The sequence below is a fragment of the Microtus ochrogaster genome, chromosome 16, assembly GCF_000317375.1.
Source record: "Microtus ochrogaster isolate Prairie Vole_2 chromosome 16, MicOch1.0, whole genome shotgun sequence".
Lineage (NCBI taxonomy): Eukaryota > Metazoa > Chordata > Mammalia > Rodentia > Cricetidae > Microtus > Microtus ochrogaster.
The window spans coordinates 29209501-29223235 of record NC_022018.1 but is presented as its reverse complement, the minus strand read 5'-3'; the positions used below and the strand labels follow the sequence as shown (position 1 = coordinate 29223235).

The 13735-nt window shown below is 42.1% G+C and overlaps 2 protein-coding genes across 2 annotated transcripts in view; one reads left to right on the top strand and one right to left on the bottom strand.

Annotated features, from left to right (window-relative positions):
• Tubal3 (tubulin alpha like 3) overlaps positions 1-8475 on the bottom strand; it is a 12925-nt gene extending 4450 nt beyond the window's left edge. Inside the window, exons 1-3 of the mRNA XM_005354926.1 lie at positions 8439-8475; positions 6328-6392; positions 496-739 (exon numbers count right to left, since the gene is read on the bottom strand). Of these exons, the coding sequence (XP_005354983.1) occupies positions 496-739; positions 6328-6392; positions 8439-8475 (346 nt within the window). The remainder of the gene's footprint in view (positions 1-495; positions 740-6327; positions 6393-8438) is intronic.
• A 20-nt stretch (positions 8476-8495) lies between these two features.
• Positions 8496-13735, top strand: part of Net1 (neuroepithelial cell transforming 1) — a gene marked incomplete at its 3' end in the record, with an annotated part of 33603 nt that continues 28363 nt past the window's right edge. The window contains exon 1 of the mRNA XM_013349030.2: positions 8496-8741. Within this exon, the coding sequence (XP_013204484.1) occupies positions 8614-8741 (128 nt within the window). The remainder of the gene's footprint in view (positions 8742-13735) is intronic.

Sequence of the window (13735 nt, the reverse complement as noted above, 5' to 3'; positions counted from 1 at the left end):
CTAGAGAGAGAAAATGAAGAAAGGAAGAGGGAGGAGAAAGAGAGAGAAAAATGAAAAATAAGTAGAATTTTAAAATAGCATTAGCTTCCCCCATAATTTTAAGATTTATGTGGTATCTTATTTCTGAGGAATAGTTTTCAAATACTCTACTATTTTGCAGAAGATAATGACAAATTTTCAGGTTCTTTGCCCATAGCTTCTAGTTTTGCTCTCAGACCAGGAAAAGGATTCAGTGTTCTGCGGAAGTATGTGGGTGGATAAATTAGAAGCTTTACTTAGTTCATCCCCCAGGAAAGTGGGCTAATGTCCATTTGGGTATGTTTGTCGTGGCATAGATTGAGGTTGGAAAAGGTTTACACAATCCTATTCATATAGATGAGCACCATCTTGTAATCTCATCTGCTGCAGGAAGGTCATATCTCTACCATCACTCACCTGTCTGGTTTGTTTGAGTTGGGACTTGGTTAAAGCAGTAGCAAGTCAAATTTAGATTACCTATGACAGTTGGTTCAAGGTCCACGAAAAGTGCTCTGGGCACATGCTTCCCGGCTCTTGTCTCATCAAAGAAAGTATCTAAAGATGCGCTCCTATGTTCCGTCCTAGCATTTTCCAAATGATCGTGTTGACTGTCCAGAATAAAGCCATCTGGCTGGATTCCATGTTCCAGGCAATACAGTTCCCAGCAAGCATCCCCAATCTGGACACCAGCTTGACCAATGTGAACGGAGAGACACTCCCTCTGGAATAAGCCATAGTGAGTTAGAATGGAGTAGGAGTTTAGATAGCATGAACACTGCTGGTTATAACTAAAAAGGCCAAACTAGCTTAGAAATCATATGGGAAGTTCATTATAATCTAATGCAGGGATTCTCAACCCTCCTACTACTGTGACCCTCTAATGCAATTCCTCATTTTGTAATAATCCCCAGTCACAAAATTATTTTTGGTGTTACTTCATAACTGTAATTTTGCTACTGTTATGAATCATAATATAAATATCTATGCTTTCTTATTGTCTTAGGTGAGCCCCATGAAAGGGTCATTCAATCTCCAAGGGGGTCATGACCTACAGGTTGAGAAGCACTAATCTAAAGTGTTCTACAAAGGGGACCAGCTAGGTATCTCAGCAGGTAAAAAGCAATTGCCAGCCACATAATCCTGACAGCCTGAATACAATCCCTAGAACATGCATACAAGGGGAAGAAGATAACCTTCCCCACAAAAGTGTTCCATGAATAACAAATTCCAAGGAGTAGACATGTTTCATGGAAAACGGAACCAAGGACGGAAATGGTGCCTAAATTCTGTCATGCTGGCGAGTCAGCTCATTGAGTAAAATCGATTGCCTTGAAAGCCAGAGGACCTAAGTTGGATCCCTGGAACCCAGGTAAAGACAGAAGGAGAGAGCAGGCTACCCAAAGCTATACTTTGACCTCCACACATGGCTGGTGACATGCAAATTCTCATGTATTCACATACGTATGCATACATGCAATCATGATAAACAAGACAAAAATGTTTTAGAAGTTTTTCTACTCTATAAAGTCCCTACTAGTGTGTGCTAGATGAAGAACTGAGTTAAGACTGTATATGTATAGTCTTATATGACCGACACAGAACTGTAATTAATGGTAAAATGTGGGTGTAGTACATGGGTGTTTTTGTTTGTTTGTTTTACTGTTTTTATTGAGCTATATATTTTCCCACTCTCCTTCATTCCTTCCCTCTCCCCTTCCACCCTCACCCTTACCCTCCATGCTCCCAATTTACTCAGGAGATCTTGAGTAAATCTTCCTTCCTAGGTGGCTCCATGTATGTCTCTCTTAGGGTCCTCTTTGATGTCTAGGTTCTCTGGGGTTGTGAACTGTAGGCTGGTTAACCTTTGCTTTCTTCTAATATCCAGTTATGAGTGAGTACATATTATATTTGTCTTTGTGGGTCTGGGTTACCTCACTCAGTATGGTTTTTTATAGTTCTGTCCATTTGCCCACAGTAAATGGGTCTTTACATCAAACTAATTTACCCAGAAAAAAAGTTATTAGAAAAGAGTAAATTTTAAAACAACCAGCTTTTTCAAATAGTAAAACTCATTGCAGACAAATTAAATATGTTGTTTCTTCATTATTGAAATTTTGTTATTCATATGTACTCACCAAAGGGAAGAATATTCTAAGGTTAAAACTATTAGAAATTTTCACTTATTTTCCAAAACAAGCACGTCATTGTGCATTAAAAACTGGAGGCCAATATTAAGATATTAAAATACTTAACGTAAAAGAAAAAAATAAGTGTTTTGTGAGATTTCTAGCTCAGTATAAATGGTGATGAGCTACAGAATGCATATGCTTAACTCTGACATGATTATAGTTTCATTTGTAATCAATTAAATCTAAAATTTTCCAATGTTTCTTTCTCTCTTTTTTTTTTTTGGTTGGTTTTTCCCATTAGCCCACTAGAGAAAGAGAATATAAAGATTATTGTTGGCTGTATTTGAGAAAACATGCAGAAATATGAGACGGAAAGATATAACTCTGAGTAATGAATCTATTTGTGTAAAATCTTGGCAGGATTATTACATATTTTGAATTAATAAATGAATGAATAGACACTTAGATATTTAGAGTGGACTTGTATAATCCATTTGTATTTAGTGAATTAAAAGACTTATTAATAATTGTAAAATGATATTGAACTCTTCAAAAAATGAAGGTTTTTTTATTTTCCATAAAAAAAAATGGAGGCCAAAGAGGTGACTGGGTGGGTAAAGGTGCTTGTCTCCGGGCCTGAAGAGCAGAATTTGGTCCCCAGATCCACATGGTGGAAAGAGAAAATCAGAACCAAGTCCTTTAAGTTAACATCTGACCCTTCACCAGTGCCCTGACCCCTTCACACACAATGAATAAAATAAATGTAATAATTTATGGAAACCCCTATCATGTGCATAATTTTATAAGGAATATTTTGTCAAATACTTTTTTAAAATACTTATTTTCTATCATTTTGTGTGTCTAGATGTGTGGGAGTTCAGATCCCCAGAACCCACAGAAGTGCTGCATGGGTGAGGCACCGTGCCTATACCTCTAGCCTGGGAAGGCAGGGATAGAAGATCCATAAAGCCAGACATCGAGCAAAGGTAGCTGATCTCTAAACTCTGGGTTTGATTGAAATAACCTGACTCCAAAAATAAAACGGAATAACAATTGAGGATGCTTCCTGACATCAACTTTGGGCCTCCATATGCAGGTACTTCCCCATACGCCTGTCCACATACACACAAAAAAAAGAAAGGAAATTCATGATTACACAAACTCTAGTTATTTCTGAATAATAGGAATTTTATTATGTAAATGTTACTCTTTTAATCTGTTTTCATCAGCATTCATTATTTTTTTAAAGTAAACATCTTTTTAAGTAGTTGAGAGAGGCCACATTCCTTAGTTAGGGGTTCTATTATTGCAACAAAACACCATGACCAAAAGCAAGTTGGAGAGAAAAGGGTTTATTAGGCTTACACTTAAGCATGGCTGTTCATCATTGAAGGAAGTCAGGACAGGAGCTCAAACAGGGTAGGATCCCAGAGGCAGGAGTTAATGCAGAGGCCATGGAGGAGAGCTGCTTACTGGCTTGCTCCTCACAGCTTGCTCAACCTACCTTATTACAGAACCTAGGACCACCAACTTAGGGATGGCATCACCTACCATGGGCTAGGCCCTCTCCCGTTGATCACTAAATGAGAAAATGCCTTATGGCTGAATCTCAAGGAGACACACAAAACCTCCAGTACACCATATTAACTACTTTTTAACAGAGAAAAGAAAAGGTTAAATTCTAAAAATCTATAGTACTATCTGATGTAAAGTTGGTACGTTTTGATTGCCAGTGGTCTTGTACCAAGTCTGCCCTAGCTTGCCCGGCCTTCTGCATTCTCAAGTCCTTCAAGGTGCTTGGCCTTGTAAGCTGGGTGGGGTACTAACCACAAATGCACTGTCTCAAAGTCTGAACTCAGCTACAGACGTCAGACCTCCCACTAATTGCTGGCCAGGCCTGCGTGAATGAGAAGTCAGAGAAGAGGTCAAGAGCTCTGACCTGTCACACCCCAGCAATCTGATCCGGATTCTGCCATGCTCAGCAGCATAAAGCACTTGTACTTTGTCTCAATTTACTCGGCATACCATAGACTTCTTCACTTCATGAGAATTTCGGGTTTAATGCTTAGAACTTCATCTTGTTTAATTTGCACGACTCTCAGTTTCTGGTGACAATGGCTATTGACCTTAACTTCAACATCACTTAGAACAAACTAATAGCCCTACATCTCTCGGCATATGACAATCAAAGCAGTACCTTCCGTTATGAACAAGCTTCATAAATCCTTATCTGCAAAGGACAATTCCATTCCTCTCCCTCCTTTTGGACTTTAAAAGCTGTAAATATATTAACCAAACCAGACCTTTGTCCTCTAAGTTTAAGACCAATTTAGAGAGGAAGGTTGTTTATTGTGTCTGTACCCGAAAGAAACTCTACAAAATTCACAGGCAAACAGCTCCCAGGGACTCCCTTCGCCAGCTGTCAGTGGCCACACCGGGAACTCTGTTGAGAGGCATACTCACTGACAGTAAATCACAGTAAAAACAATCGCCAACAGGAATAAATTGCCACCCTTCGCATGCTCAAACAACACAGTAAGTAGTGCTACTCTTTCTCGACATAGCAGGCCTCTCAACACAGCACAACTTGGCCTGACAAGCCCTGTTCTTGACTGTAGAAACATCCAACTCTACAAAACAGCCACATCTTCTCTTAGCCTCTGTCATCTTTCAACACTATTAGAACATTAGCCATAGTATTAAATAGTCTAAGATTGTAAACTACCCACTAAATGTCAGCATTGATAAGTCCCAGCACACTAATAAATGCTGTTCCAAAACTGATTTGAGTTACTGAGAAAGGATAATTTTCAATTAATTTTAATTTTAATGTGAAGAGAGCTGCAGATTCAAATGCAGTTCTAAGAAATGAGCAAAAGACCTTTCATACCCTTTACTCTTTTGCTCCCAGGGGAAATACCTTTCAGGACAACATCCCACCCAGAATGCTGACACTGATCCAGTCAAGACACAGGATGTTCTAATGTAAGTATCTTTTGTGTTGGAAGCCTTGGTTCTTAAGGTAAAAACAACTTAAGCAACCCGAATACAGGAAAGTCCACTGTGGGGAGACAAAGATGAAAAAACAGTTTGAAAGGTTTCTTCCATTAAAGAATTCAAAATTCTAAGATACTGAAAACTACTGTGGTTTCCATAGGGGGGGAAATCCCTTAATTCTCTAAAGGCAGTCCTCTAAGGCAGCCCCAAGTAACTATGTTCCTTCTCACACAGAACTAAAGAAGCTAAAGACAGTGCTGTGTCCTTTGATCTGCCACACACTTTTGATTTACTAAGGATTTAGGGTAGAGGAAAGTACCTAAATAGAATCTATGAAATCACCACCATCCCAACTCAACACTGTCAATTGTATACTGTGCCCACTTACCATGGTGATCTGAAGGTGTCCCTACAGCCCTGTGGTGATGATTGAGGAACAGTCATTTCTAGCCCAGCCTTATCACTGGGCCCGGAAATAACTCCACCTGAGGACTGGAAACATTCTTCTCTTAAAGCAACACACGCAATTTTTAATCTTTCAGTTCTCACATGACAATGTTGCCATAATGGGACTGAACAGGCTGTGTTAAAGTTTATGCCAACTACAGCTTAGTCTACTACAGTAGTGACAGCTTACCTGCAACTGCTTCTAAACTAGATGCACGTTGACTATAATACATTAGTGTGTGTGTGTGTGTGCGCACACATGCGTATTTGTGTGGGTGTGGATGCACATTCATGTGTATGTACATGTGTGGAGGCCAGAGGCCAGCCTTGGGTGTTGGTCTTCAGGAGCCATCCATCTTGGTTGTGTTACAGGGACTCTTATAAAAGAGAACATTTAACTGGGGCTGGTTTACAGTTTCAGAGGTTCAGTCCATTATCACGGAAGGAAGAATGGTGGCACCCAGGCAGACATGGTGCTAGAGAAGTAGCCAAGAATTCTACATCCAGATCCACAGGCAACAGAAGAGAAAAACTCTGGGCTTGGAAGGGGCTTTTTGAAACCTCAAAGCCCATCCTCAGTGGCATACTTCCTCCAATAAGACTATACCTCCTAATCCTCTCAAATAGTGCCACTCCCTGGTGACCAAGTACTCCATATGTATATGGGGGTCATTTTTATTCAAACCACCACCCTGGTATATAAAGTTCAACATGGGGGCAACTCGAGCTCTCACACTTTTGCAGTAAGCGCTTTGCTCATTATCTTCCCAGCCCTCACAAATGTCTTCCTAAATTTTTCCTCTAATATTAAGAATTGAGTCAACATTAATGGGGAAAATGAGAGCATTTGAGTAAGGCAAGCTGGAGCTGGAGTTACAGGCAGCTGTGAGCTGTCCAATGTGGTTACTAAGATCCAAACTTGTATCTTCTACAAGATCATCCAATACTTTTAACTGATGAGCCATCCCTCCATCCCTGGTTTAGTTTTTTGCTTTTTCTGATACAATATTTTTATTGATTGTTTGGAAGTTTCACATAATGCTTCCTGATCACACTCACTTCACAGTCTTCCCAAGCCCACACCCACCCCACCTTTGGGGTTTCCCCCAAAGAAAAGAAAGAAAGAAAATGCCATTTTCTTTAAGGGGCTGGTTTTAATTTTTGAGACAAAGTTGGGAAGGAAAGGGCTTATTTTATGCTTCCACATCACAGTTCATCAGCAAAGGAAGTCGGGACAGGAACTCAAGACAGGCATGAACCTAGAGGTGGAAGCTGAGTAGAGGCTATGGGGGGAGGGTGCTGCTGCTTACTAGCTTGCTCCTCATATCTTGCTAAGCCTGATTTGTCATAAAGACCCAGGACCACCAGCCATGGGATAGCACCACCCTCAACGAGCAGGACCCTCCCTCATCAATCGCCAATTAAGAAGAGGCTCTACAGGCTTGCCTACAGCCCGATATTACAGCACCATATTTTTAGTGGAGCTTCTCTCCTCACAGGTGACTATTGCTTGTGTTGACATAAACCTAGCCAGCACAGTTCTATAGCTCATGTTTTTACTTAAAATTAAAATGTTTAATCTTATTACATGCTTTTTTGGTTTTTTTTTGTGTGTGTGTGTGTGTGTGTGGTTTTTCGAGACAGGGTTTCTCTGTGGTTTTGGAGCCTGTCCTGGAACTAGCTCTTGTAGACCAGGCTGGTCTCGAACTCACAGAGATCTGCCTGCCTCTGCCTCCCGAGTGCTGGGATTAAAGGCGTGCGCCACCACCGCCCGGCTGTTTTGTTTTTCAAGATAAGGTTTCTCTGTGTGGATCTGGCTCCACTGGAGCTCACTCTGTAGACCAGGCAGGCTATAAACTCACAGAGATCCACCTGTCTCTGCCTCCTGGGTGCTGGAATTAAAGGCACATGACACCATCACCTGTCAGACCTTTTATTTTTAATTATTTCTTTTATTTTTTGAGGTTATAATTGCATCACTTACCTCTTTTTCTTCCCTCCCTCCTAGCCTTCTCTTATACATCTTCTCTCTCTCTTTCAAATTTGTGGTCTCTTTTTTTCATTAATTATTGCTACATACATATACATATATGTTCCTAAATACATAAATACAGCCTGCTCAGTCTGTATGGTATTACTTGTATATGTTTTCAGGGCTGACTGCTTGGTATTGGTGTGTTCTTTCCTATTTCTTTATAGGCTGAAGATAGTCTTTCCAGTCAATGAGTTGTATTTAGATATCTCCCAATCACTCATTTGGATTGCCTTTAATTTTTCTATTATGTACAAAGCCATTAACATCTTCCTGCACATATGGCGTTATTTTTTAGGATAACCTCCCACAAAAATAAGAGACCATATGTAAGGCTGTTATAGATATTTAAAATAAAGAACTTTTTATTTTCCAGTCTTCATAAAATAACCTGAGAACTGTCCTTTTGTTCCGTGCCGAACATTTTCAGTTTTGCCAGCAGAGGAAGCACTGGAAGACAGGAGGACTAGCTAGACGACACTGGTTTATCTGGCGGCATAACTGAGAACACAGGTATTGCTTTTGGCAAGTGGGCATATATCCCAGAAGAATAATTTAGTCTTTATATGCCCACTGCACCTTGCTTTCCTTTCAACCTATCAAACGCTAAGCAACATCAAATGGTAAATAGCTTTCCATTCATTTTTCTGGCCTGCAGCAAACGTGAATAAAGACTGACTTTGGGAGATTCAGGACACCCCTAACTTTCACCCTGCTGATGCTAATTTCTCTCGCCTTTTGCCTCAGGCTTCCAGGAGTGTGCAGTGAGGTCCTAGGCACTGGGGCGGGACTCCACATATCCTAGCAACCGCTACCCGCTCTCTGATTGGCTGACCGCTGGGCCGCCGCCATTTTCAAATCCCCGGATGATGGCGGTACCAGCTCTCTGCTAGAAGGCAACATACTGCCTCGCAGAAGCTGGCGGGCACCGTGCCCGCCACGGTCGGTCTCCCGGGCACTGGGCCACCGCCCCACCCCCTGTCCTCGGACATGGAGCCAGAGCCAGCGGCTCAGAAGCAGCCCCGGCCGCGGAGGAGAAGCCGCAGGGCCTCAGTGCTCTGCGAGGACCGAGCCGCAGGGCCTCCGGCCGACACACCCGGGCCGGCGGCGGACGGGAGGTGAGTGTGCAGGAAGTGGCTGGGGAGAGCCAGAGATGGATCCCGGTGACCGGGAAGTGGGTGGATGGGGAGCACCAGCCGTGGAATCCAGAGACTCGGAAAGGGGTGGATGCTCCTGGAGAAGAGGGAGCTCACCGCGCTCTATGAATGGAGCAGGGAGGTAGGCAGGGAGGTAGGAGCACGGAGGGAGGCAGGCTGGCAGAAATGCGGGAACCCACGGGAGGAGAGTGTGCTGCTTGCTGGCCAGGCCGGAGGCACCGAGGACTCACCAGCCCTGAGCTGAGGCCCCAAACAGCGACTGCTCGGCCCTGCTTAGAAGGGGCGGACCCATTGGACTTGTTGACAGTCTCCTTTAACCCTTTCCTGGAGAGCCGTACTTTTCTGTACAAGAGCTGTCCCCTACGCGACTCTAGCAGACCCTGACTGTCACGAAGCCTGTGGTTAAGGGGAGTGATTGTCACCTGAACAGGCACCATCCCTTTAAACCTAAAAGCGGCTGTTTGAAATGAAATGGGGTTTTTTTCCAGACCAGAATAGGCCAGGCACGAAGAGATCAGATAGACACTCTCTGACTTTTCGATTATTAGCACATTTTATATTCTGTGTCTTCATTTCTGTATGTCTGGAAAAGGTGGACGTTAGATTGATTTTAGAAACCTGCATCTGGAAGAGAGGCCATGGAAATCACAATGTTATTATCAAATAGGAAATCGGAATGGCATTTGTCTGTGCTGCTCTGCAATGCTTTTGACCCGTGATATATGAAATTGTTTTAAATTACTGAATATAGTGTTTCCCATCCTAATGAGGGACTCCAATGAAGTGTCAGGTGCCATCACTTTGTATGAGCTCGGTGCCTGTGCACTGAGGATACCATAGTTTCTGCTTCACATAAGGCACTGGTGGACCTCGGTGCTTAGCATGGCCCTGCACGAAGAATGCTCCACACAAATCTTGTCTGCCAGTTTTTATCTTTGAAGGTGACCATCCGGTATCTGCTCCATCTTTTCAGAAGCCCACATCCCACTTGCGGCGGTTTTAGGTTTGGTGGTGGTGGCTTTGTTTCTGAGGCAGGTTCTCACTGTGGAACTTGATCATCCCAGAACTCCGTGTGTGAGGAAGCTGAGCAGAAGCTCACACCGTCATTCTACACCGGAGCTGTTCTCTACTAAAACTAGCAGGCTGCAGGGGCTCAGACCAAACCTCGGGGTAAGGGTGCTGAGGAGGAGAATTGTCACCTGAGCAGGCAGCAAACCTTTCTGCCTAAAAGCTTTCTTCCTTGGCCTCCCCCAGTGCTGGGATTACAGTGTATACCACCACACCCAGATCACTTGTTATGATTTTAAACTTTTATATAACTTTCTGTCCAGTTATGCCATATGGTTTTGAGGAATATCTTACTTTCATTACCAATGCATGGGTAAACCCAGTGTGTTAAGTGACTCCATAAAGAGCTAGATTCTTTCACTTGGTGCAGATTTTTATTAGTTTGAAGTTTAAGGTAATAATTTACCTGAATTGTGACCTTCTGAATCTTCCTCTCATCCTGTGTTTAAGAAGAAGTCAGCATGCAGAAGGAAGTCATCCTTGAGACTGAGAGTTAGGAAAATCAGGAAAGACTAGTTAAAGGGGGGAGGGGGAAGAGGAGAGATTCCAAAAGATGGATGGAGGCGGTTCTGCACTCATTCAGTGATACTGTTGCACCTGCCAGACAAAGACACTGTTGTAGATAGTGGGGACTCTAGAACGCAAATAGCTAGCTGGAGCTCTTGCTCTTGGGAAGCTGAGATTCTCTTGGGGAGGGTTGGTCACATGAAGTGAATGAAAGCCTTGTGAGAGGCATAGAGATCATTACTATTTTTCGGAGCTCACAGGGAAAGTTTCTTGATAATGCAGTTGGAGAGAAGGGAGGGATGGAGATGTGGGAATTTGGAAGAAACTTCTCTGAGCATAGAGGAGCAGCAAGTACTCATCTGGGAAGAAGAATTCTGGGTATCTCAGGGAACTTCAAAACGGGCGAGGAGGGTGAAGTAAAGCAAGTGGAGCATGTGGGAAATGGAGTGACAGAGGGGATCTTGTAGTAGTTAGTGCCTGGTGGACAGTCGTTGTAGGACCTACAGATCCAGACCAAGGAGCTGGCTCAGCAGCTAAAGGCATGTTCTGACAAGGCTGACCTGAGTTCGAGCTTCAGGACCCACATAGTGGAAAGAGAGAGTCCACCTCCACGTTGTTCTCTGACCTGTACACACATACATACATAAATGTAAAAATATTTTTAAAGAATTTCAAGTTTAATTTAGCAAATTAGGAGGGAAGTTAGAGGAAATGGTCTAGACACATGCTCGTGTGTATGGTATATGTTGCTAGTGACTGCATACAGGTATTTGTACTCAACAGTACATTAGAGAATGTTTATCCAATTGTATTTTTAAGAGTGTTAAGTTGGTTGAGTGTATTAAATTCTTTTATACATTTTTCAGCTTTTTGGGTTTGGTTTTTTTGTTCATCCACTTGTTTTGAAGCCAAACCTCCCCAGACTGGCCTGGGACTTAATATGTAGTCAAGGCTAGCCTTGAACTCCTGAACCTCCTGCCTTTACCTCAAGAGTGCTGGGGTTACCAGTGTGTACCACTGCCATTAGCTACTTTCAGCCCTTTCAAATAAGAATTTGTCAGGCTTTAACCCCTTCTTACTCTGAATATAGAGCTGAGAATAGTTTGCAGTGGGTTGAAAAAAAAGTGATGTGATTTATTCAGAAAATAAATGAATGCCAGGTACAAAGAATTAGAGATGGGAAGTAATCTAGTAGGAACAAATAAGTAAGTTAAATAGTATTTGGTAAGAGCTTCTAGTGATAGACAGTGGCGTAGATGCAAATAAAAGGAATACTCCATCCTGGCTAGAGAAGACAGGAAATAACTCCCTGTTGCAATCCCTGAGTCCAGGAGGATTGTTGGTTTGGGGTGCATAATGAGTGGGTAACTATAAGGCTGGAGATACAGCCCAGTAAATAGAGTGCTTGTCTAGCATACATAAGGCCCTGGGTTTGAATCCAGCACTTCCTACTACTGGGCATGCTGGTACCTTCTTGTAATCACAGCACCCTGAAAGTAGAGGCAGGAAGATCAGAGGTTCAAGGTCATCTTAGAAGAAACCTTGTCACACTAAGCAGATTAATAAGTAAGCAGGTAGATAGATTAATAACTTCACTTATGTAAAAGACCCTGAAACAAATGGGCATGCTGAATTCCGGGTGTATGTACCCATTCACTGTAGCTGCAGAACCTAAAGTAAGGCTATGGAAGAGGAAGTAAATAGAAATTATACTGAGGCAAAAGCCTCATTGTGAAGAGGTTCAGTATGTCATGGTAGGTGAGAGGAATTACTGGGAGATTTTAAACAAGCCAGTGTTGCGAGCCTGTGGATATTTTTTAAAAACCTTGTCTTTCATTTAAAAAATAAATAACATCTGGGGTTCATGGCACTCTAAATCTTATAAAAACTCTTTCCTTAAAAAGTGCTTATATACAAAATATTTCATATTTATGGTCTGAAAGCTTAAGTGTTTATACCAGATTTAAAAACAAAAAGAGCAGTCTTTAGCAACCTGGATGGAAAATGGTGAGCATTTTAATCTGATGGTTAGTACTGGTTGGAGAATGAGTGTATGCTGTATATTACAAGAAATGTCACTCCAGCAGAGAAGCACTAATAATCAAAGGGACACAACTTTGGAGAAATCTCTTGTGCAAGAGTAAGCAGATACGCTGAGGGAAGTAGCAAAGAGAAGGCAACAGTGAGAAGAAAAGGAGTCAAGGATCCCAAGGGCAAGAAAGGATAAAACATGAGGTACCAGTGGGGATGAAGAGCACTAGAAAAGATGATTCAGCTGTGAAAGAGTATTTGTTGCTCTTTCAGAGGACCAGATTTTGATTCCAGCTCCCATGTTCCAGGGGATCTGATACATTCTGACCTCCACAGGCACTGCTTGCGTGTGATGCACTTACAGACAGGCGAAACACTCGTATGCTTCAATTCTACTAAAACTGATGAAGTGTACTGTACTGTAAACTGCTCAGGAGCACATTGTAGGAAAAGGAAGGATGTCAGAGGCCCAGTGACAGCACGCTGGAGTTAAGGAAGACACAGCTTAATGAGCCAAACTGGCTCCTTAATGTGCTAGTTTATCTTCTGCCTTAAATGCCGTCATCACTTTGGTGTATAATAACATTGTGTCTGTTGGATAGAGATACTGCTGCTCCGCATCTCTACATCTCAGTCTTCGTCCCTTTGGAAGTGAGTTCAGTGTTTCTTCTAGAAAAACCACATATGCTCTTAATGTTTTATGAAACTGGATTTGTTCCACAAGACTTAAATAGTGATTCTATTTTGAGTCTAACTCTTACTTAGAAGGGGAAAATAGAAGAGTATGTCTGTTCAAAAATCTTGGAAGTTGGCAGTGTCACCCACGTTTTCTAGGTACAGTTTATTATTTCAGTTTATTCTGCCCATGATGTTTAAAATAAGTAGAAATGTGTTATTGAAATGGGAGGCATTACTGCTGTAAGCTGATTGTCAACAGTGCTTAAAAGAATCTTACCATCAGACTGAATGTAATTTCCAGTTAGCGTTTTTAAAGATTCTCAAGAGCTAGTTTTTGTTTCCAACTGTCAAGACATCAAATTCTAAGGTTAGTATAGTTGTGTGTAATTAATTTATAGCTTTGGTTTTATAATTCTCCATCATACTTTTCCTAGTTGGCTTTCTATTGCTGTGATAAACAGCATGAGCAAAAGCACCTTAGGGAGGAAAGGGTTTTTTCATCTTCATTACAGCTTCATGCAGGATTAGAGTGACGTAGAGCGACAGCATTGGTGACTGGTGCCTCTTATAGGCTAAACTACCTTTTTTTCTCTCTTTTTTTTTTATTGAGAAAAGGAAAAAAAAAAGTTTCCGCCTCCTCCCAGCCTCCCACCTCCCTCCCCCTCCTCCCA